The 26,185-nt window shown below is 42.7% G+C and overlaps 1 protein-coding gene and 1 non-coding gene across 2 annotated transcripts in view; one reads left to right on the plus strand and one right to left on the minus strand.

The window, feature by feature from the left end:
* LOC126298308 (dynein axonemal intermediate chain 3-like) overlaps positions 1–26,185 on the plus strand; it is a 311,679-nt gene that overhangs the window by 128,906 nt on the left and 156,588 nt on the right. Inside the window, exons 8-9 of the mRNA XM_049989604.1 lie at positions 1,766–1,945; positions 8,875–9,003. Coding sequence (XP_049845561.1) covers positions 1,766–1,945; positions 8,875–9,003 — 309 coding nt within the window. The remainder of the gene's footprint in view (positions 1–1,765; positions 1,946–8,874; positions 9,004–26,185) is intronic.
* On the minus strand, positions 19,267–19,373 carry LOC126300040 (U6 spliceosomal RNA). The gene has a single exon (XR_007552862.1). It is a non-coding gene; the product is annotated as a U6 spliceosomal RNA (small nuclear RNA).

Raw genomic sequence — 26,185 nt, forward strand, 5'->3', positions numbered from 1 at the left:
AATGAATAATCGATCTCTGCAATATTCAGAGGTGTGCAGCACTTACGGAGGAAAGTAACTTTCACAAGATGAGTCACTGCCGAGAAACATTGCTCAGTAAAACTTGAAGCACACATAAAAATAACTACTATATTGTAATATAGAAGGTAGCTGAAGAAATATGCAGTGAGACGAACAGAAATAACAGTTTTATTCAAAGACAATAATTACAATGAAGTGAACACAATTTGTTGTGATCCTCTGGGCATTACAAAAGCTGGGACATGGTTCTTAATAGAGTGTGTGATCCCAATGAACCACAGTGCATGTTCTGTGCGGTGTACTCCCACACGGGCCACAAGCTTGGTAACTAGTTCTCATGGTACCGCATTCCATTCCTCCACCACTGCTGTATGGTCGTTGGCTCATGTCTACTTGCTGAAATACATCTCCCCAATACTTCTCACACATGCTCAATGGGATTTAAGTCGGGGGAATTGGCATGCCAGTCCTTCCACCGAATATCCTGTCATTCCAAAAACTCTGCCCCCTTTGTAGTTCGATACAATGGCACATTGTCGCTCACAGTAATGAAATCAGAGCTGTACACACCCCTGAAAAGACGCAATGAGGAGGGAGTACAGAGTCACAAATGCTCAATGGTGAGTGTACTGTGTTCCAAGATTTGGAGGTCAGTACACACATGCAACATTATGCCTCGCTGCACCGTAACACCTAGATCAGCAAAATGATCATGTTTGACAATGTTCCTGGGTGCATCATCTGTTCTCACCTCTCACCATACGAGTGTAAATAATGCATAAGGAAACACTGTGGAACATGATCGTTTTGGTGGTCTGTGTTTTATAATGTGAAGAAGCACAAAACTGCATAGGTGTACTGAACTACTGTTCTTAATCCGCGACCTGTCTAATGCCTAAAATTCTGCCCGCGCAACGCAAACATACAATACTAGTGGGCGGACACGAGACAGAGAAACCCATTTTATGTGCGGAGCAGGTTGTTTGTTCACAAAAGTTAGCATCTCTGTACATCATGCGCTTTAACCGTGCTCAAGCAAGATTTAAAGGAACTTAGAGCAAATGGTGTACATTACAGTCCAAAATAAAGACTTGTCTCTATTAAAATGTATAGTATTGAAGGATAATTCTGAAAAGACAATTCAGCCATTTCACCTGATCCAGTGTTCCATGATTCAGTCTCTATGTTCACATGCCTACTGCACTCATAACTGATGATTTCGTTGGCTTAAGAGGGTTACAAGAACTACTCGCATGCTAGACAGCTCTGTTTGCAACCAAGTGTGATGAATGGTTTGATACGAAACCTTGAGTCTTACTCCATATTGCGCAATACTCCCAGATGCGTCACATAACGCCTTCTCTAGTTTACAAAGCGCACAGGATTCTTCTAAGAACATTCTGAGAGATGAACATACAACTATTTGACACCTCGTTCCAGCTGTAAGGCCTTCCATTCATTTTCCATTGTTACTAATGACGCCAGCAAGTACAGCTTCGTCGTTTACGCTGATATCCCTTGATAGCTGCTGTATCTTCACTGTCTGCTGTCTGTTACCGAGGCATAAATCAGCCATTCTTTCATCTAACCGCACTGATACTCGATATAGAAATGGTGATATTGTTCTGGCTGATAAAATATATATTTCCGACAAAGTGTAAACTGTCAAAATATGAATGAACATGAAGGAAAAATATAACATCAGTGAAATTAAGTGATATGTCGTTTTTCTCTGTTGTTTCAGCTGACTCTTCTTAGTCCTCGGCCTGTCCAGTGCCTAAAATTCTGCCCGCACAACGCAGACATACTAGTAGGCGGACTTACCACTGGACAGATAGTTATATGGGATCTTACGGAGAATCTAAGACGGATAGAAGGAGAACTTGATACATCAGAGTGGCGCGCAGTGGAAAGAACGTCTTTAGTAAGCAATTCAAAGTGTTTCTTACATACACCTTTAAACCAGTTCGTTGCTCTGGTGAAATGCTTACGTTTTAAACAGTCAAATGCTAGATTCGTAGCCGCGCGGTCTAAAAAGGTGTCTTGCCACGGTTCGCGCGGCTCCCCCCGTCGGAGGTTCGAGTCCTCCCTCAGGCATGGGTGTGTGTGTCGTCCTTAGCGTAAGTTACTTTAAGTTAGATTAAATAGTGTGTAAGCTTAGGGACCGATGACCTCAGCAGTTTGGTCCCATAAGACCTTACCACAAATTTCCAATTTTCCTAGATTCGTAGATACTGTTTCTGTGACTTTATATCCTCCAGATTTCTTACCTGCCGCAGATACATTACTTTGTTACTTCAACACATAAGAAGTGACACTGTTCGCGTGTCCTTACGCTCCATGTAAACTCTGTGTACAAGACCTGGTGGGAAACAGACAAGATGGATGGTGTAAATCGGAACCTTACCGGGTATATTGAAGAAGTAGTGGTCGCTTTCAACATACTACCCATTCAGAGTCCACACACATCTACATCTACATTTATACTCCGCAAGCCACCCAACGGTGTGTGGCGGAGGACACTTTACGTGCCACTGTCATTACCTCCCTTTCCTGTTCCAGTCGCGTATGGTTCGCGGGAAGAACGACTGTCTGAAAGCCTCCGTGCGCGCTCGAATCTCTCTAATTTTACATTCGTGATCTCCTCGGGAGGTATAAGTGGGGGAAGCAATATATTCGATACCTCATCCAGAAACGCACCCTCTCGAAACCTGGCGAGCAAGCTACACCGCGATGCAGAGCGCCTCTCTTGCAGAGTCTGCCACTTGAGTTTGCTAAACATCTCCGTAACGCTATCACGGTTACAAAATAACACTGTGACGAAACGCGCCGCTCTTCTTTGGATCTTCTATATCTCCTCCGTCACCCCGATCTGGTACGGATCCCACACTGATGAGCAATACTCAAGTATAGGTCGAACGAGTGTTTTGTAAGCCACCTCCTTTGTTGATGGGCTACATTTTCTAAGGACTCTCCCAATGAATCTCAACCTGGTACTCGCCTTACCAACAATTAATTTTATATGATCATTCCACTTCAAATCGTTCCGCACGCATACTCCCAGATATTTTACAGAAGTAACTGCTACCAGCGTTTGTTCCGCTATCATATAATCATACAATAAAGGATCCTTCTTTCTATGTACTCGCAATACATTACATTTGTCTATTTTAAGGGTCAGTTGCCACTCCCTGCACCAAGTGCCTATCCGCTGCAGATCTTCCTGCATTTCGCTACAATTTTCTAATGCTGCAACTTCTCTGTATACTACAGCATCATCCGCGAAAAGCTGCATGGAACTTCCGACACTATCTACTAGGTCATTTATATATATTGTGAAAAGCAATGATCCCATAACACTCCCCTGTGGCACGCCAGAGGTTACTTTAACGTCTGTAGACGTCTCTCCATTGATAACAACATGCTGTGTTCTGTTTGCTAAAAACTCTTCAATCCACCCACACAGCTGGTCTGATATTCCGTAGGCTCTTACTTTGTTTATCAGGCGACAGTGCGGAGCTGTATCGAACGCCTTCCGGAAGTCAAGAAAAATAGCATCTACCTGGGAGCCTGTATCTAATATTTTCTGGGTCTCATGAACAAATAAAGCGAGTTGGGTCTCACACGATCGCTGTTTCCGGAATCCATGTTGATTCCTACAGAATAGATTCTGGGTTTCCAAAAACGACATGATACTCGAGCAAAAAACATCTTCTAAAATTCTACAACAGATCGACGTCAGAGACATAGTTTTGCGCATCTGCTCGACGACCCTTCTTGAAGACTAGGACTACCTGTGCTCTTCTCCAATCATTTGGAACCTTCCGTTCCTCTAGAGACTTGCGGTAGACGTCTGTTAGAAGGGGGGCAAGTTCTTTCGCGTACTCTGTGTAGAATCGAATTGGTATCCCGTCAGGTCCAGTGGACTTTCCTCTGTTGAGTGATTCCAGTTGCTTTTCTATTCCTTGGACACTTATTTCGATGTCAGCCATTTTTTCGTTTGTGCGAGGATTTAGAGAAGGAACTGCAGTGCGGTCTTCCTCTGTGAAACAGCTTTGGAAAAAGGTGTTTAGTATTTCGGCTTTACGCGTGTCGTCCTCTGTTTCAATGCCATCATCATCCCGGAGTATCTGGATATGCTGTTGCGAGCCACTTACTGATTTAACATAAGACCAGAACTTCCTAGGATTTTCTGTCAAGTCGGTACATAGAATTTTACTTTCGAATTCACTGAACGCTTCACGCATAGCCCTCCTTACGCTAACTTTGACATCGTTTAGCTTCTGTTTGGCTGAGAGGTTTTGGCTGCGTTTAAACTTGGAGTGAAGCACTCTTTGCTTTCGCAGTAGTTTCCTAACTTTGTTGTTGAACCACGGTGGGTTTTTCACGTCCCTCACAGTTTTACTCGGCAAGTACCTGTCTAAAACACATTTTACGATTGCCTTGAACTTTTTCCATAAACACTCAACATTGTCAGTGTCGGAACAGAAATTATCGTTTTGATCTGTTAGGTAGTCTGAAATCTGTCTTCTATTACTCTTGCTAAACAGATAAACCTTCCTCGCTTTTTTTATATTCCTATTAACTTCCATATTCATGTATGCTGCAACGGCCTTATGATCACTGATTCCCTGTTCAGAACTTACAGAGTCGAAAAGTTCGGGGCTGTTTGTTATCAGTAGGTCCAAGATGTTATCACCACGAGTCGGTTCTCTGTTTAACTGCTCGAGGTAATTTTCGGATAGTGCACTCAGTATAATGTCACTCGATGCTCTGTCCCTACCACCCGTCCTAAACATCTGAGTGTCCCAGTCTATATCTGGTAAATTGAAATCTCCACCTACGACTATAACATGCTGAGAAAATTTATGTGAAATGTATTCCAAATTTTCTCTCAGTTGTTCTGCCACTAATGCTGCTGAGTCGTGAGGTCGGTAAAAGGAGCCAATTATTAACCTAGCTCGGTTGTTGAGTGTAACCTCCACCCATAATAATTTACAGGAACTATCCACTTCTACTTCACTACAGGATAAACTACTACTAACAGCGACAAACACGCCATCACCGGTTGCATGCAGTCTATCCTTTCTAAACACCGTCTGTGCCTTTGTAATAATTTCGGCAGAATTAATCTCTGGCTTCAGCCAGCTTTCTATACCTATAACGATTTCAGCTTCGGTGCTTTCTATCAGCGCTTGAAGTTCCGGTACTTTACCAATGCAGCTTCGACAGTTTACAATTACAATACCGATTGCTGCTTGGTCCCCGCATGTCCTGACTTTGCCCCGCACCTATTGAGGCTGTTGCCCTTTCTGTACTTGCCCGAGGCCATCTAACCTAAAAAAAACCGCCCAGTCCACGCCACACAACCCCTGCTACCCGTGTAGCCGCTTGCTACAGTTCTTCCCCACCACCGCTCAAATCTTTCTGAATGTTGTCTTTCATGAGTCCCCTCAGTAGTTCGAACGGCTTCCTTTCCTGCAGAGCACAAGAACACATTTGTAGTAAAGTGCTCAAGCACTACTGCAAATCAGACATGTTGCCATGAAGTGTCACAGTTGGAGGCCGAAAAACAGTCACGCAGCAATACAACCCGATAAACAGTTCCTTAAAGATGCGAACTGTCTCGCTCCGTTTGTGTCGAGGTTGTACTGACGTCGACAATCTTCGTTGAGAACCGCTAACAAATGTAGCACAACACGACGACCAAATAACTATCGTCTGTGATGTAAATAAAAGACATGGCTCCATTTTTAAAAACGTATTGCTGAAAAAGTCACGTGTGTTAATTAAGTGAGGCGACGCAAATGCTGTTATGTAAATTAAGTGTTACTTATGTTTCTAGGCACACCGATTTATATCAGTTTATATCAGTTTTAAAAGCATAGGAGGGTAACAAGGGCGCCCATACTCGGGCTGCCTTACCCCCCCCCCCCCTCCTCCTCCCACACCCCAGAGCTCAGGGAAAGAAAAAATACAGTGTACTCAGGTGCTTTTCTTTCAAGAAAATTATTTAAAAGTTGGTATTACGCATGCTTTTAACAGTCGCCATTCGTCGTCCAAACTATTAGAAATACCCATACCCAGAAGTCTAGAACACCCCCCCCCCCCCCCCTGTTAACTGCTGTATGGGCACCCTTCGTGTGTAATATGTGACTTTTAGTGACTGTGAGTATTACGTTAGGACTGTGGCCGTTCGCATAGTTTCGAAGCAGCAGATAGCTTGGAGCAGACCATCTGCTGTTGTAGCTTTCGGTCGGCAGATGGAGGACCTCTGCTCTGTGTGTAATTTTGTTCGAAAGATGGCGTACGACAAGGGGGAACGTCGAAACTAGGCAAGAAGAACGATTGTATTCATAAATTAGTGTTATGAACTGATGAAACTACAATCGTCTGCTCATAACATTGGATTCTTCAACTGCTCTGGGAGATAGATGATTCGAACTACAACATACGGAATATTACTTCACTGTACTAAAAGACTGATAAAATGATTTACTTAACTTCGTACAATCCATAGTCAGAGGAATCTGTCGAATATTTACATCCGTCTTTGAATATTAAAACATCACTTGTTACCCACATATACAAAACTCTTCTCTTGATGTACAAAGCTCACAAGGTTCATGACAGTAGTACATTGTACGACATGAATCACTTTTGTGTCCTAACAACACTACTGGCCATTAAAATTGCTACACCACGAAGATGGCGTGCTACAGACGCGAAATTTAAACGACAGGAAGAAGATGCTGTGATATGCAACTGATTAGCTTTCCAGAGCATTCACACAAGTTTGGCGCCGGTGGCGATACCTACAACGTGCTGACATGAGGAAAGTTTTCAACTGATTTCTCATACACAAACAGCAGTTGACCGGAGTTGCCTGGTAACACGTTGTTGTGATTCCTCGTGTAAGGAAGAAAAATGCTTACCATCACGTTTCCTACCTTGATAAAGGTCGGATTGTAGCCTGTCGCGATTGCGGTTTATCGTATCGCGACATTGCTGCTCGCGTTGGTCGAGATCCAATGACTGTTAGCAGAATATGGAATCTGTGGGTTCAGGAGGGTAATACGGAACGCCGTGCTGGATCCCAACGGCCTCGTATCACTAACAGTCGAGATGACAGGCATCTTATAAGCATGGCTGTAACGGATCGTGCAGCCACGTCTCGGTCCCTGAGTGAACAGATGGGGACGTTTGCAAAACAACAACCATCTGCACGGACAGTTCGACGACGTTTGCACCAGCATGGACTATCAGCTCGGAGACCATGGCTGCGGTTACCCTTGACGCTGCATCACAGACAGGAGCGACTGCGATGGTGTACTCAACGACGAACCTGGGTGCACGAATGGCAAAACATCATTTTTTCGGATGAATCCAGTTTCTGTTTACAGCATCATGATGGTCGCTTCCGTGTTTGGCGACATGGCGGTGAACGCACTTTGGAAGCGTATATTCGTCATCCCCATACTGACGTATCACCCAACGTGATGGTACGAGGTGCCATTGGTTACACGTCTCGGTCACCTCTAGTTCGCATTGACGGCACTTTGAACAGTGGACGTTACATTTCAGATGTGTTACGACCCGTGGCTCTATCCTTCATTCGATCCCTGCGAAACCCTACATTTCAGCAGGATAATGCACGACCGCATGTTGCAGGTCCTGTACGTGCCTTTCTGGATACACAAAATGTTCGACTGCTGCTCTGGCCAGCACATTCTCCAGATCTCTCACCAATTGAAAACGTCTGGTCAATGGTGGCCGAGCAACTGGCTCGTCACAATGCGCCAGTCACTACTCTTGATGAACTGTGGTATCGTGTTGAAGCTGTATCTGTACACGCCATCCAAGCTCTGTTTGACTCAATGCCCAGGCGTATCAAGGCCGTTATTACGGCCAGAGGTGGTTGTTCTGGGTACTGATTTCTTAGGATCTATGCACCCAAATTGTGTGAAAATGTAATCACATGTCAGTTCTAGTATAATATATTTGTCCAATGAATACACGTTTATCACCTGCATTTCTTCTTGGTGTAGCAATTTTAATGGCCAGTAGTGTAATTAACTTTACTGTTTTCTTCTGAACTCAGTGAACGATTTTCACGTTTCTGATCTAGCTACACACCGTTACTGTATGACTGGACCATTCAGTTACCTCCGAATAAATAACAATTGTAACCCTTCAGCGTAACCTATGTACAAGGCGCCTCAACACGTAAGTTAGCCACGTCTGTGTGGCGTTGGTCAAATTCTTGTCACCATTTCAATACAGCTGGACGCTACATATTCCACCACAATTTCACAATGAATATGTGTACGGTTTAGACGCTTTGCCTACAAGAACCGTACGGACCCACGTACTTCAGCTTTGGAGCACGTTTCCAGTTGCTGGATCGTTTCAATTGCACATTTTGATACAGCTGTTATTCGTACCTCAGCAAAACCGTCTCTGCAGGAGACCCGGAATGTGTATCTCTTCTGACAATGCGCCACTTTCGTTGAGCAATAGTCTTGGGGCGGGACGTCATGTGCAACTTATTTTCTGAAGTTCCTAAGCGTATACTGGCATAACTCATTTATTTACTTGAGAGCATGGTCTTTCTAGTTTCTTTGTTTCACCCGTTACTCGACCATATTCATGAAATTAATTATCAATACTGTTCGCTGTAATATTTGTCCATTTCTTACACGCACGATGCATAAATAACAATGAGTGCTGTACAGTCGTCTCAGCATGCTGAGTGGTTTTATCTACTAGATTAGCTGTTCAACCCCTGACTCTATGTTATTTTCCTTAAGTAATACCTTCAATCTTATTAAGGAATATTTATTTCTTTTACAGAAAGGACTAAGCAGCTGGAAGAAGAAAGCAAAAGAAGGAATAAGTATGTACCCTACAGTAGTTTCTTCCCCTACCGTGTCCCACAAGGACTGCGTCACTGATCTACAATGGATAGCGCCTACGTTACAGGTACAGTTCGACAGTATCTGTACAAAGGTAGCTGCGCGTTTTCTTTTTTTGTTTCTGATGCCACAGTTTAGATGGAGTTATCATACGTTGCTCCAAATGCAATTGAGTAAAGAAGGTCACAGAGCTATTGCTATAATCACAAATATTATTCAACTGAACGGAAACACCTCTTCATGTCTACCTCTCGTAATTGTAAAATACCTTCTCCCAGCCTGACTGAAGCGAACGGAGAGAGAACACAAACGGTTCTCGAGGCTGGGTTAAAATACAGACCAGGTAGACTGAAGCTATACTGAAAGATGACTAAGAACAGGTTGAGCGCACACTATAAATGGAGCGAAAGTTTGCCTCATAAAGATTCGTTCCACGATATTAAAGAAATCTGTTAAATTATGATAGTTTTTAAATTCTATAGGTTTGAAAGGTTGTCTGTTATTGGCTATTGAGTCAGTCATTACAGTTTTATGTATATCGTTTATCATGAGCAGCATCTATTAAAATATGCGTATTAATTTATGCATACGCAGTGGGAATATCAGGTTTATGACATCCGATCTATCTTGTATGTTAAAATTTAGTTACTGAAAGATTGTAGAATTGTAATTTGTATATAATGAGTTGGTGAGTGTCGAGACGTGTAATGTCACAAGGACTAAATTTTGTAGGTGATACAAAGAATCTGTTATATAACAAATAACTGAAGTATGTGATAATTATATAATGGATAAAAGCTCTGTACTACAGACTCCAGAACGAAGGGGATATTGATAGTGTGAAAAGACCAAGCTGGCTTTAGAACGGGATACAAAACAGTTAAGCAGAGGCGCCCGGGGTAGCCGAGCGGTTCTAGGCGCTACAGGCTGGAACCGCGCGACTGCTACGGTCGCAGGTTCGAATCCTGCCTCGGGCATGGATGTGTGTGATGTCCTTAGGTTAGTTAAGTTTAAGTAGTTCTATGTTCTAGGGGACTGATGACCTCAGAAGTTAAGTCCCATAGTGCTCAGAGTCATTTGAACCAAGTTAAGCAGAGGCAGTTCATTCACAAAACATATTTAGCACACGCTATGAGCCCTGTGCTATCAGGAGCCATGCATCCACATTGACCCGACATTTTGAGGAAAATTAACAGTTAGCATTTTTCACTGAATATATTAACTGCTTAGGATTAAGTCTGTATGATTACGCAGTATATTCAAAGCATTTTCGTATGGTTAATTCATTCCATGTAATTATACTTTATCGAACCAAATGGGTCATGTTACAAATTAGAACAAGAGTTCTATTTACATGTTCGCTCCCTCTCTGATGAGCTGAGCATTATTACGAACTTGCATCACAGTTTTATCGGTTGAAATTGTTTCCTTTACATTTTTAACAAAGTTCTCCTAAAAGCTGTTTGTTGAAATCCTCTCGCACCAAACGATGTACGCGGCTAAGCGAATCAGTCGGACGACCAGAATACTCCCAAAGCCTAACAACTACCCGTCTGAATTAATGTTAGGGATAATCTAGCTATTTTTGAGATCCTGTTTTACATCCATTCACTAATTTAAGTTCAGCCACAGTGTGCCTTACAGTATGTTTGTTCAACATGTTTCAACGCATTCCTGTAAAGTTTTCGTGCATGCTTTAGTGTTAACCCATTCAGTTACTCAAGAGTGCTCATTTGCTCTCACCAAATGTCTCAATGGTAGAGTGTCAGCTTCCATCGCTAAGTACAACGTAGATCATTCTTTCCAAATCGGTGTGTTGCGACGTTTACTACATGGTGTAGTCCTTTAGACTATGTCGCGAAATTTTGCTCTATCCAAACGTATAAACTTATAAATTTATAATACGACTCATTTTACTTTTTTTACATTCGAATAAAGCTGCTATGGACTAAGAGTTAGAATCAATATTATTTTCCGTTTTTAGCTTTTTTTCGACGGTCAGCTTTGCTGTCCTGCCAATCTCGCACTCACCACTCAGTGTCTTCTTCCCGTCTTCAGACACAGTCCCCTTCAACTTTTGAATTCTCCCAGCTTAAAACGCAGCAGTTTTTTACCATTTGTCTAAATTCATTCCTATCCACAGTTTTGTTCCTGAAACACCGATCTCTAAGATCTTTGTCACATTATTGGAAAAATCCCATACTGTTTTCCTTTGCCCTTATGAAATTCCAGGTTTTCTTTGTTAGACGATGATCGGACATTCTGAAGACGTGTGCGCAGAACAACAGCCTATTCTTTTTAATCGATGATGTTACTGGTACTATCTTTCTGTCTAGATCCTCATCTGATCTAAAAAATGTGTAGCCATTGATCAATTTGCTGCCTCAAATCTTCCTTAATATCTTCTTTCTCTTTTGACTAATATATCGACTTGTCCCCATCTATTCATAGTCAAAGTCACCGAAGTATATAATCATTATAGTTTGACAAACGTACATTAGCGCCTTAATTGGCGCCAGTGCTCAACGGCTTCTTATTATAGAAATTTCTCGTCAGATAATATGGTCGATTCAGTTTGGGAATTCTAAGAATGATCGGTTCCTATTCTAAGCCATTCTGTTGGATTATCTGTCCTGGTTATCTGAATTTGTTTACACGATTAATCTTTCTTTGGTTTAAAATCATCTGTTCTGGTCCATCGCCCATGTTGGCCATGTATTTTGTCTTCTCAAAGGAAGCCTGTAATCCTACTTTCACAGCTGTCTCCGTCAGTCGACAAAGCTTTTTGATCGCTGGGTAACTATTGTTAGCCGGCCGGAGTAGTCTCGCGGTTTTACGCGCTACAGTCTGGAACCGCGCGACCGCTATGGACGCAGGTTCGAATCCTGCCTCGGGCATGGATGTGTGTGATCTCCTTACGTTAGTTAGGTTTAAGTAGTTCTACGTTCTAGGGGACTGATGACCTCAGAAGTTAAGTCCCATAGTGCTCAGAGCCATTTGAACCATTTACAATTGTTGGCAAACGTGGCTGGGTTATCCGCAAAGTCCAAACAATCAACGTACACCCCTTTCAGTTTGGGCCCTAGTGTGAACCGTTCTTCAATTTCCTCTTCCTCTCTCAGTGTCTTCCTGCATTCATGAATGATCTGTTTCAAGACAATTAAAAGGAAGTGGAGACAGTCCATTACCTTTTCTGATGCCAGTTTTCATTTCAAAGGGGTCCGATATCTCGCCAATAGTGAATTTCTAAACACGAAACTTTGCCAACATGAAACATAAGTGGTTTTTTACTTTATATACGTAAGAATAAATAGTAGTAGTTTAAACAGCAATTTCCTTACATTCTGTTGGTGGTGACATGTTTCAGTCATAATAACCATCATCTAACCACAGTTAATTTATGCAGACCTCATAAAGGTCCGCTGCACAGATCATCTGTGTACTGCCAAAAGGTATCCGTCACCAGCTACAGTCATGCATGCAGCAAACCAGCGCCTAGCAGACCCGACTCTGAATGACCTGGAGTCGAAACGAGATAGCGCCCGCCTCCAGTCTTCAGACGGTGCATAGCCACATCCGTGTGTTAACATTTTCTTGTTTGAAGGGAAATAAAACGCTTGGTCACAGTTCACTATTTAGTTATCTAAGCAGTGGTCCTTCTTTGATTTATGAATTTAGTTAATAAAAGTCAACTCAAATGTGTTAAGTTAGTATCTTGGCTGCTGTTTATTATGTCTGTCAACTAATGGTTTAAATATCGTAGTGCATACCATTTGTTAATTGCCAAATCCACATAAATTATAAAAATGGATGTACATATACGCTGAAGCGCCAAAGAAACTGGTATAGGCATGCTATTCAAATACGAAGATATGTTAACAGGCAGAATACGACGCTGCGATCGACTGCGCTTATATAAGATAAGACATCAAGTGTCTGGCGGAGTTGTCAGATCAGTTACTGCTGCTACAATGCTAGGATATCAAGATTTAAGTGAGTTTGAACGTGGTGTTATAGTTGGCGCACGAGAGATGGGACACAGCATCTCCGAGGTGGCGATGAAGTGGGGATTTTCCCGTACGACCATTTCACGAGTGTACCGTGAATATCAGGAATCCGGTAAAACATCAAATCTCCGACACTGAAACGGTCGGAAAAAGATCCTGCAAGAACGGGACCACCGATGGCTGAAGAATATCGTTCAACGTGACAGAAGTGCAATCCATCCGCATATTGCTGCAGATTTCAATGCTGGGCCATCAACAAGTGTCACCGTACGAACCATTCAACGAAACACCATCGATATGTGCTTTCGGAGCTTAAGGCCCACTCGTGTACCCTTGATGACTGCACGACACAAAGCTTTACGCCTCGCCTGGGCCCGTCAACACCGACATTGGACTGTTGATGACTGGAGACATGTTACCTAGTTGGACGAGTCTCGTTTCAAATTCTATTGAGCGGATGGACGTCTAAAGGTATGGAGACAACCTCATGAGTCCATGTATCCTGCATGTCATCAGGGGACTGTTCAAGCTGGTGGAAACTCTGTAATGGTGTGGGGCGTGTGCAGTTGGAGTGATACATCTAGATACGACTCTTACAGGTGACACGTACGTAAGCATCCTGTCTGATCACCTGCATCCATTCGTGTCCATTCTGCATTCTGACGGGATTGAGCAATTTCAGCAGGACAATGCGACACCTCACACTTTCAGAATTGCTACAGAGGAACACTCTTCTGAGTTTAAACACTTCCGCTGGCCACCAAATTCCCCAGACATGAACATTATTGAGCACATCTCTTACGGATTTCAAAAATGTGTGTGAAATCTTAGGGAACTTAACTGCTAAGGTCATCAGCTTACACACTACTTAACCTAAATTATCCTAAGGACAAACACACACACCCATGCCCGAGGGAGAACTCGAACCTCCGCCGGGACCAGCCGCACAGTCCATGACTGCAGCGCCTGAGACGGCTCGGCTAATCCCGCGCGGCTTTACGGATTTATGGACAGCCCTGCAGGATTCATGGTGTCTATTCTCTCCTCCACAACTTCAGACATTAGTCGAGACCATGCCATGCGGCACTTCTGCCTGCTCGCGGGGCGCTACACGATATTAGGCAGGTGTGCCAATTTTTTTAGCTCTTCCGTGTATATTTACGTATGTATGCATGTTCTACAACTTCTCCTAAACAACTGGACCGATTTCAACCAAAGTTGGTCCACAATTACTGTATTGACAGAATCACTATGGGGGTAAAATCCACCCACCTATCAAAGGAGAGGGGGTGGGGGTTAAAAAGCAGTGTAGTCCACGACGCGCGTATTCCCGTCGTTTAGTCAACCAGTATTTGAGAATGAGAGCACATAGTTTACGACCTTTACGAAACTTTTTCACGCTGACGACCCCACAGCATGACCTCACGGAGTAGCCGTGCGGATGCCCCCGTCGGAGGTTCGAGTTCTCCCTCGGGCATGGGTGTGTGTGTTGTCCTTAGCGTACGTTAGATTAAGTATTGCGTAAGCTTAGGGTCCGATGACGTCAGCAGATGGTCCCATAAGACCTTACCACAAATTTTCAAATTTCCCCACAAAATAATGAAAGGAAAAAGGTTTGTCGCTCACTAAATTTTCGCTGTTCGTGCAGCAAAACTGCCGCATGCAGCATAACGTTCTAATTTATTATGTCTTTACTATGTATTTCGTGACACATTTTGCAGACAGTATTCGCATATTCCTTCACAGTAAGCCTGAATTTTCTTCCTGATGGTTTCCCATCCTCGAGTATTTCACCTTTCTTCTTTTTCAGGAAGCGAAGAAGCCTATCACCAAGTCTCTTTTGGATGTGGCTAAAACATTCGAACTTTTCTGTTGTTGCAGTGTATGGATTTTTATCTGTTACAGCTTTGAACGAAGAGGAGTCCTCATCACCAACGTATTTAGTATATCTAACACCATACTGTTCCTCAGATCTCGAGAACATCCTCACAACTGCAGCAGCCTCCATGCTCCCACTTGAGCCACTATTATTTTTAGAGCATGCTACTGCATGCTTTTCTTGCCACAGTTTTTCACTGTCTTCATTGTTGGACATTTTCCTAGTTGCACACTGGTGGCAGTATTTAGACATAATTTCTACATCTAAAACTTTACCTGGATCAATACCAATAACAGATGCAACTCCATACAGAGATGTGTAACCTCTTCTCATCCAGATCCCATCTACAGATACACACACGTCAGTAACATTTGTAGGAGATTCACTGTCATGAATATCTATCCCAGGATCTTTTTCTTGTTGTTTTATTTCCACAAATTCCTCCACTGCTTTATTCATAGAAACTTTGGTACTATCACATACAGCATCAGACATTTCTTTATTTATGTTTTCAAACCTTGCAGAAGATGGAGGCATGTTCAGAAAACCACACAATAAATTACCTCCTTCCCTGCCCTGTCCAAGGCATCTCAGAGCATATGCTAACCTAAAATTGCTTTCATAGGTACCAGTAACAGTATTTTTGGAAGAGGAAAATGAAAATTTATAGCCACGCGAATTACACATTAATTTAAAATCACAAGCTACTCCCATTCTTCTTTCATCAACAACAGTCATGCATTCCGTATTTTTACAGCTAACACATAAACATGAAAACTTTATAGCCGGACAGAGAAGCTCTAAATCCATAAGTCTGAATCCAGTGGAATCCATATCAACATCACTCACGCACCTGCACAATTCTCCTCTCCCAAGTTTCGATGCTGAAGCTGAGAGCATGTGTTCTACATTTCGAGCCGCTTCCTCTTTTTTGTTGGTAAACCGATATCCACGAAACCTTCGTTTCATAAACACAGATTTTCCGCCCCCCATTATGCATAAATCTTGACTTCCACGTAATGAATTCAACCTTCCACTTACTAATACGAGTTAGTGTTGTCAAAACGTAAATAAACCACAACCAAGAAAGTTTTCAGGCAAAGATATAGATGTCAACCAGAGAAATAGATGTCAGTCAAAGACATCGAAAGAAAATAGCCTTCATACTGACAAAAACTCCACTGAAGCAGGCAGTTTCCCAAATGTCGGAAAAGGTGGGAGTGGCCGCCCAGTGCAGAGTTAATCAGTTTAACAATTTAAAGGCATTTCTAAAGCTGCTATCACGATAAAATTCACTCACAGGATAGATTAAACTGTGTAGATCAAGAAAATAATATTTTTGAAAAATCGTTTTTTTTTTTACCAAAATCCATTACATCCCCCTTTAACAGGATAAACAGGAAAAGAAATAAACATAAGAGTAAGTATGGCCTAGAATTCTTTATGTAAACTAAATATGGTTTTATAAACTAAGCTTACGATATGTCTGACAGAGAAAATATATAACCAATGTACTCTACCTGCATCAAGTGTTGTGCCTGAAGAGGGGCAGCAGTCTTTTCAGTAGCTGCGGGGATAGCGGTAACATGATCCAACATGTCCTTGTTATGTTGGTTATCCAATGGCTGAAAGCAAGTGGAAATATCAGCTGTTACATTTTCCAACGATATACAGCTCTAGGTGAGTGGCTTAATGATAATGGTAAAATATTCTGGCATTAAAAATAATCCCCAAATTCGGATCTCCGCAAAGGGACTATTCAGGAGGATGATAAGGTCCTCAGGAAAACAAAACTGGCGTTCCATGGATTGGAGTGATGAATGTTACATCCGCTAACTGGGCAGATACTTTAAAGAATTTAAAAGGGGAAATGCACAGGTTGAATTTATATAAGTGGGAATCAGTGAAGAACCGTGTCTGGAAGAAAAGGACTTCCGTTCAGGTCAGTTAAGGATAATCAATAAAATACCAAATAAGGTTCAAAATGGCTTTGAGCACTATGTGGCTTATCATCTGAGGTCACCAGTCCCTTAGAACTACTTAAACCTAACTAACCTAAGGACATCACACACATCTATGCCCGAGGCAAGATGCGAACCTGCGACCGTAGCGGTCGCGCTGTTCCAGACAAAAGCGCCTAGAACCGCTCGGCCACACCGACCGGCATCAAATAAGGGTAATGCAGGAGTAGGTCTAATAATGAATAAGGAAATAGCAATGCAGGAAAGCTCATACGAAGAGCATAATGAACACATTATCGTAGCCAAAGTAGACATGAATCCAACACCTATCAGAGTAGTAAAAGTTTACATGCTTACTGGCTCCCTAGATGATGAAGAGACTGAAAGAATGTATGATGAGATAAAAGACACAATTCAGTTAGTTGAGGGAATTAGATACTAGGAAAAGGAGAAGGAAAAATAACAGGAGAACGTGGCGTGGAGGAAAGGAATGAAAAGGGAAACTGCATAGTAGAAATCTGCGTCGAGCACATTGTTAACACGTGGCTTAAGAATCGTGTAAGAAGGTTGTATACATGGAAGAGACCTCGGCACACCGAAACGTTTGTAGAGGATTATTTGATGATGAGACAGATATTTCGAAACAAGATTTTAAACTGCTAAACATCTCCATGGACAGATGTGGACTCTGACCATAACGTATTGCTTATGAATTGCATAATATAACTGAAGAAATTGCAGAATGGTAAGAAATTAAGAAGATGGAATCTTGATAAATTGAATGACCCAGAGGTTGAGAGTTTCAGGCGGAGTGTTAGGCAACGATTGACTGAAACAGGGAAACGGAATATGATAAATGCCAAATGAGTAGCCTTGAGAGACGAAATGGTGAAGGCAGCAGAGGATTAAATAGACATTAAGAAAAGGACCAGTAGAAACCCTTGAATAACGAATGATACATTGAATCTAAGTGACGAATAGAGAAACTACAAAAATGCAATAAATGTAGTAGGCGAAACGGAAAACAGACGTCTAAAATATGAGACTGACAGAAAGCTCGAAGTGGCAAAGCAGGAATGGCTAGCCGAGAAATGCAAGGCTTCTACAAGCATGCATGAGTATGGAAAGAATACGACAAAGTACAGGATAATGAAAGAGAAATTCGAGAAAAGGAAAGCAACTATCTGAATGTTAAAAGCTCAGTTAGCAAGCCAATACTAAGTGTAGTGACGCTGGCCAATGCAAGCACTCTTTGCCGTAATCACGCGCCTTGTAGTGATAAAATTGCTCTAAGTACTATAGGACTTAACATCTGAGGTCATCAGTCCCCTAGAATTAGAACTACTTAAACCTAACTAACCTAAGGACATCGCACACATCCATGCCCGAGGCAGGATTCGAACCTGCGACCGTAGCAGCAGCGCGGTTCCTCACTGAAGCGCCTAGAACCTCTCGGCCACAACGGGTGGCTGTAGTGATCAGCTGGCACAATTTTTCTGCACAAGCTGTGTGTAACGTAAGTGAGTATTGACGGATTTCACCTTATAGTTAAATATTGAAGCCACCGAAGTATAACTTAGTCAGTCTTCTGGTAATCTCTTAGCTCCTTCCTTATCCGAATCCGAGAAATACATTTCAGTTCTGGAAGAGTCACCTGCTACATTGATAGCGAGCCTACCAAAAACAGAATCCACGAAACCAGCCAGGCGCAGCATTTTCTCTTCTTGTTTTATTATGAGACGTTCTATATACCGCCAGCGTTCGGCAGTGACATGTGGAAAAGCTGTGTGCGTTAGTTCCAGTACGTCTGGCAGCTTAACAGTCTTGTTACTTCTCGGGCCGAATCCCGCAGCTTGGCTTCAGATCAGTTCTGTTGGGTTCATATTGTAGCGGTACAGTAGCAAACGTAAAAATGCAGCATTTGTATGATGTGCTCAATGATGTGAATATGACTGTTTTTCATGTTTTCACCTAATGTTTTATACCTCTGTGGTATAAAACGATGGACACAGTCCAAATAAAGAGGATTTGGCTTATTTTTGCCTTAAAAAATTAAATTGTTATGTTTTCTTAATTTAAATAACTTTTATGAACAGTCTTCCATAAAACATTGATAATTAAGAATATGTATTTGAAATGGATACGAATTTCGCGTCCAGTACGTAATTACGAAGAAGAACACGTGTATTATTCATAAAAAATGATGATGAGTTTCATAATTACGAGATGTAGGTATTTGAAATTGAACGAGAAAAAAATAATAGTAGGATGAGTTGATCCAACGCACGAACAACCGCATTAGGTTCACAGTCTGTTACGCTACCGGCTGTGCTTTTTTTCCAATATAGTTCATTGCGTTTGGTCTGGGCGGACGTCACAAGACATCCGTTCAAGTTGATCGTAGATTTCTTGACAGTTTTTTTTCTTACAGAGAGCCCGCAGCCCGAACACGATGAGCTACCGTGCCGGCTGAAATAAAAAAAAAAAATGTGGAGCGCTTCACGATTTTGCGTGTCATCATTGCGCAGGGGCCATGCTAATCTTCTCTGTATCGATCCAATTTCAGTATGTGTACCGTCAAAGCGAGTACGCTAGACGTGAAATGTATGCGGGTTTAGTGGAACGCTGGGAAGACTTCAAAGCCGATTGTCTCCGTAAATTTATGAAAAACATCAAGAACAGCTTATTTCTCGGCACTTAACCGTGTTCCACATGTGTGTTTCACTATGGATCAGAAAGCACACTCAGCCATTTTCATACTGAGCATTAACAATGCGACAATCAGAGCACAAAGATGCAAAGGCTGTGACTGCACACGATTTTTGAAATAAAAATTTCGTATCTAAAGCGTGATTAAGAAATACGTTGATGGCTGTTAATACATTTTAATATCTTAAAGTTTCATTTAACGTATCTTAGTACCGTAATAAGATATCTAATACATAAGTAGGGCCTACTTCCAAGAGCTTAACAACACCAGTGTACGTGTGCTACAGCTTCTCACCAATCATTGCGTTTGTGTTTGTTTACATCAGGTTTATTCTTACGGTGAACGGATTATAGGCAAGCGCATAACCTCTCCCCGGTTTTATTCGGTCTGTACATTGAGCAAGCAGTGAAGGACACCAAGGATAAATTTAGAAAGGGAATTGAACTTTAGGGGGGAGAAACAAAAATTTTGCTGTTTGCTGATGACGTTGTAATTGTCTGATACGTCAAATTACTAGCAAGAGAAGTTGAACGAATGGGTAGTGTTTGAAAAGAGGTTATAAGACGAAATTAAACAAAACAATGGTAATGAAATGTAGTCGCATTAAGTCAAGTCTTCCTGAGGGAACTAGACTAAGAAACGAGACACTAAAAGTAGTCGGCCGGCCGGTGTGGCCGAGTGGTTGTAGGCGCTTCAGTCTGGAGCCGCGCGACCACTACGGTCGCAGGTTCGAATCCTGCCTCGGGCATGGATGTGTGTGATGTTCTTAGGTTAGTTAGGTTTAAGTAGTTCTATGTTCTAGGGGACTGATGACCTCAGAAGTTAAGTACCATAGTACTCAGAGCCAGCCAAAAGTAGTCGATGAAGCTTTCTGTTTGGGCAGAAAAATAACTGATGTTGGTTGAAGTAGAGAGCAAATAAAATGCGGACTGACAACAGCGAGAAAAGAGTTTCTGAAAAAGAGAAATTTGTTAATATCTAACATTAATTCAAGTTTTAGGAAGTCTTTTCTAATGATATTTGTATGCATTGGAGCCTTGTTCAGAAGTGAATCATGGACGAAAAACATTCAGACAAGATAAGAATAGAAGCTTGTTGAATGTGGTGCTACAGAATAATATTGAAAATCAAATAGGTAGACCGAATAAGAGGAGGTGCTGAATCGAAGTAGGGAAATAAAGGAAGGTATGGTACAACCTGATTAAAAGAGGGACTCAGTTGATAAAACACGTCATGAGACATGAAGCAATCGTTAGTTTCGTAATGGAAGGAAAGTCGGGGGAAGGGTAAAAATTATATGAGGAGGCCAAGAGACGAATATGGTAAGCAGGTTCCAGCGGATGATGGTTGCAGTAGTTAGGACAGGATAGACTAGCACGGAGAGCTGCATCAAACCAGTCTTCAAACAGAAGACCACAGCAACAACTATCAGTTCTGACTTACATGCAGTGAGACATGGACTTACAGTGCGAAAACCATTCTATTACTAAGGATTGTTCAGGGAGCAATGGATAGCTGCATGATGAGAGTTACTAGGAGGGTCAGGAAAAGAATCAAATGGATCAGGGAACAAAGTAAAGTGGAAGATGTATTTGTGGTTGTAATGAAAATGGAATGGAGGTGTGTGAAATATGTACACAAGAAAATGAGTGGTAGATACTGGATTCCGAAAAAGAAGCATAGGTGGAGACAAAACCTAGTTTAAATTAGAGCAGCTTGAGTACTAATCACTTAAGACGTAATGTATGTAAAGGTCTAATGAAGGTCTTCAACCAGCAGAGAAAGTCAAATAACTACTGTTGCTGCTCATGATGAAAGCATATCCTACTAATTTACCACATTAAAGCGATATTAACACTTTTGATTGTTGATTTTTATATGGGGACCCATATCGCGGGCTAAAAACTTTTTCCAACTGCTTACCATAGATAGTAAACATACTTTATTTCCAAAGCATATGCAACACTTTGTAATACAATGTATTTGACAAAATACATATTTCTATACATTTGCGCTCTTCAAGCTTTCTTAAGATGTGTGACAGAGGGAACACTGTACCAGAATAATTTCGTTGCTTTCTATTCCACTCATGGGAAGAAAGTTTGTTGGCACTCCTTTGCCCTCTATCGTTGTTGCTGTGGTTTTCAGTCCAGAGACTAGTTTGGTGCAGCTCTACATGATGCTACACCCTGAGCAAACCTCTTGATTTTCAACTAATCACTGCAATCTTCATCCACTTGACCTGCTTACTTTATTCATCTCTTGATATCCCTACACAATTTTTTATCCTCCATACTCCCCTCTGTTAATAAACTGACGATTCCTTGGTGTCTCAGAATTTGTCTTATCAACTGACTGGTACCTTCTTTTAGTTTCTTTTCTCTCCAGTTATACACAGCATCTGAACACCATACAGACACTGAAATCATATCCAACCACACAATATCAGGCGAATGTGAAAAAAAGTGCTTAAAAACATCGAACATATATTACCGATAATAACAGAAAATCTGTATAACACAGACGAACACACAAGTACAATCTCTCCGCAACCAACCAAAATTACACAAATGCATAGTACAAATGAGCCTTGTTACAAATTTCAGGAAAATATCGGCACACGACATGGAAAAACATCTCCAAAAAATAATCGAAAATCAGTATAAAACGGAAATGGATAGAACAATTATAAACACAAGAGATCTAATAGAACACACCCAAAACGTAAAGGCACACCATCACTTGTTTCATTGAACATAGAAAACGTGTACGTTTCTATTCCTATTACAGGAACAATAGAAATCAAAGAACAAAATCTCTTATCCCATAGTAATGTCATTACAAAAGCAGTAACAGAATAACAAGAATACTGAAACTGATTACTGAACAAAACCACTTCCAGTTTGAGAATGTATATTATCTGCATAGCAATGGGCTACTTATGCTATCCCTAGTATCAGGAACCTTAGGCAACATTTTTATCAGTCATTTATAACACCAGATATTTGAGAAGATGATCGCTGATGAAATTATTTAAAATCATATATTGGCACAGATATATGGATGACATTATTTGTCTGGTAGATGACCCAAATGAAAAAAAAAAAAAAAAAAAAAACAGATGAACCCCAGACAGAAGTCAACAAAGCATATTGGAACATAAAGTTCACACTTTAAAAAAAGAAGCACACATACAAGTTCTTTACATAATAGTAACAAAGGAAAATTTCAAATATTATTTTCAAATTTACTGAAAACCAACAGTCATAGACACAATAATACTTTCCACTTCCAATCATCTTCACAAGCGGACGTTAGCTGCTCTAAGACACATGTTATATAAAATAAACAGGATTCCACTCAACAAGAGAAATTAGGAAAATAGATGAACACCATCATACAAAACAGCTAGGAACACTGGGTATAACATACACACTGATCAGTTAGAACATTATGACCACCTACCTAATAGCCAGTATGTCCATCTTTGGCTCGGATAACAGCGGAGATGCATGATGGCATGGAAGCAATGACGCCTTCGTAGGTCGCTGGAGGGAGTGGGCACCACGTCTCTACAGTCAAGTCACCTAATTCACGTGAATACCGGATGAAGGGCGATGAGCTCTAACGCCATGTTCAGTCACGTCCCAGATGTGTTCGGTCTGATTCAGATCTGGCGAGTTGGGGAGCCTGTATATAAATTGGAACTCGCCATTGTGTTCCTAGAACCACTCCATTACACTACTGGACTCGCGAAATGGCGCATTATCTTGCTGAAAAATTCCACTGCCGTAACCGCGCTGCTGCTATGGTAGCAGGTTCGAATCCTGCATCGGGCATGGATGTGTGCGATGTCTTTAGGTTAGTTAGGTTTAAGTAGTTCTAAGTCTAGGGGACTGATGACCTTAAATGTTAAGTCTCATAGTCCTTACAGCCATTTGGACCACTGCCGTCGGGAAACATGGTCGTCATGAAGGGGTGTAAGTGGTCTGCAACCTGTAATGGACTCGTGGATACCAACGTGAATGTTCCGCAGACCGTAAGGGAGACGCAGCCAGCTTGTCTCCGTCCTGCAGTACAATATGAAGGAGCTGCTGTCCCGGAAGACGACGGATTCGAGCTCTCCATCGACATGATGAAGAAGGTATCGGGATTCATCAGACCACGCGACGCTCTGCCACTGCGCCAACATCCAGTGTCGACGGTCATGCGCCCATTTCAGTTATAGTTGTCAATGTCGTGGTGTTAACATTGGCACATGCGTGAGTTGTCAGCTGTGGGGGCAAACCGTTAAGAATGTTTGGCGCACGTTGTGTTCAGACACACTTGTACTCTGCCCAACATAAAGTCTGATGTTAGTTCCACCACAGCTTGGCACCTGTCCTGTTTTGTCTCTCTGCACAGCCTACGAAGTCCGACGTACACTCCTGGAAATGGAAAAAAGAACACATTAACACCGGTGTGACAGACCCACCATACTTGCTCCGGACACTGCGAGAGGGCTGTACAAGCAATGATCACACGCATGGCACAGCGGACACACCAGGAACCGCGCTGTTGGCCGTCGAATGGCGCTAGCTGCGCAGCATTTGTGCACCGCCGCCGTCAGTGTCAGCCAGTTTGCCGTGGCATACGGAGCTCCATCGCAGTCTTTAACACTGGTAGCATGCCGCGACAGCGTGGACGTGAACCGTATGTGCAGTTGACGGACTTTGAGCGAGGGCGTATAGTGGGCATGCGGGAGGCCGGGTGGACGTACCGCCGAATTGCTCAACACGTGGGGCGGGAGGTCTCCACAGTACATCGATGTTGTCGCCAGTGGTCGGCGGAAGGTGCACTTGCCCGTCGACCTGGGACCGGACCGCAGCGACGCACGGATGCACGCCAAGACCGTAGGATCCTACGCAGTGCCGTAGGGGACCGCACCGCCACTTCCCAGCAAATTAGGGACACTGTTGCTCCTGGGGTATCGGCGAGGACCATTCGCAACCGTCTCCATGAAGCTGGGCTACGGTCCCGCACACCGTTAGGCCGTCTTCCGCTCACGCCCCAACATCGTGCAGCCCGCCTCCAGTGGTGTCGCGACAGGCGTGAATGGAGGGACGAATGGAGACGTGTCGTCTTCAGCGATGAGAGTCGCTTCTGCCTTGGTGCCAATGATGGTCGTATGCGTGTTTGGCGCCGTGCAGGTGAGCGCCACAATCAGGACTGCATACGACCGAGGCACACAGGGCCAACACCCGGCATCATGGTGTGGGGAGCGATCTCCTACACTGGCCGTACACCTCTGGTGATCGTCGAGGGGACACTGAATAGTGCACGGTACATCCAAACCGTCATCGAACCCATCGTTCTACCATTCCTAGACCGACAACGGAACTTGCTGTTCCAACAGGACAATGCACGTCCGCATGTATCCCGTGCCACCCAACGTGCTCTAGAAGGTGTAAGTCAACTACCCTGGCCAGCAAGATCTCCGGATCTGTCCCCCATTGAGCATGTTTGGGACTGGATGAAGCGTCGTCTCACGCGGTCTGCACGTCCAGCACGAACGCTGGTCCAACTGAGGCGCCAGGTGGAAATGGCATTGCAAGCCGTTCCACAGGACTACATCCAGCATCTCTACGATCGTCTCCATGGGAGAATAGCAGCCTGCATTGCTACGAAAGGTGGATATATACTGTACTAGTGCCGACATTGTGCATGCTCTGTTGCCTGTGCCTATGTGCCTGTGGTTCTGTCAGTGTGATCATGTGATGTATCTGACCCCAGGAATGTGTCAATAAAGTTTCCCCTTCCTGGGACAATGAATTCACGGTGTTCTTATTTCAATTTCCAGGAGTGTATATAATGAGGGGTGGCCGCCCAGCCCCATTATGTCTGGATGTGGTCTCACTTTGGTTTCGCCACATGCTGAAGACACTCATCACAGCACTCCTCGAACACCCAAATCGTGCAACTTTCGAATTGCTGTTGCTGAGCTTTCGGGCCGTCACAATCTCTGTCACACTCAGATAGATCGCGCGCCTTCCCCATTCTACACACGGACAGCACGCTCACTGATAATACATGCACCGCGACTGTGTCTGACTAACAGTCATTCCTGTACAGGTGGCGCTGCTATCGCCTGAACGGCTTTATATCGATAGTAGGTCGCGGGTTATAATTGTTCTGGTTGACCAGTGTATGTAGTTCAGAGATTCGGTCAAAATATTCAAACACAAATACAAAACAAATACAACACATCCAACGTATCCAGAATTTAGGAAAACTCACAAGTCCCAAACCCACATGTACACACATACACAATGGCAACACCACACAGAAACAAAGCACTTCCTACACTATGACTTAATTACATAAAGTAACACACGGAGTGGCAGACATGCCAAAGCAACAGGGCCTCCATATAGCATAAAAAACTGTACGCACTCTCCAAACTTCAGCCAATCAACAATCAAAAGTGTTAAATTCCAGGGATCAGGAGCATACAAACTTCAATGTCAAAGTTCTGATGCAGTATACATAGGCATGACAAACGAGAATATGTACCCTGGTGTTTCAGATTTACAACACAAATCAAACGTTATTCCTCACAAAATATAATTACATTAACTTCCAATACAATCACAGTCGTTATATTTTACTTTCATTAAAGTATCTTCCTTTGGATTTATGACTGCCTCACAACC

This window comes from Schistocerca gregaria, chromosome X (genome assembly GCF_023897955.1).
Source record: "Schistocerca gregaria isolate iqSchGreg1 chromosome X, iqSchGreg1.2, whole genome shotgun sequence".
In the NCBI taxonomy this organism is placed as follows: Eukaryota; Metazoa; Arthropoda; class Insecta; order Orthoptera; family Acrididae; genus Schistocerca; species Schistocerca gregaria.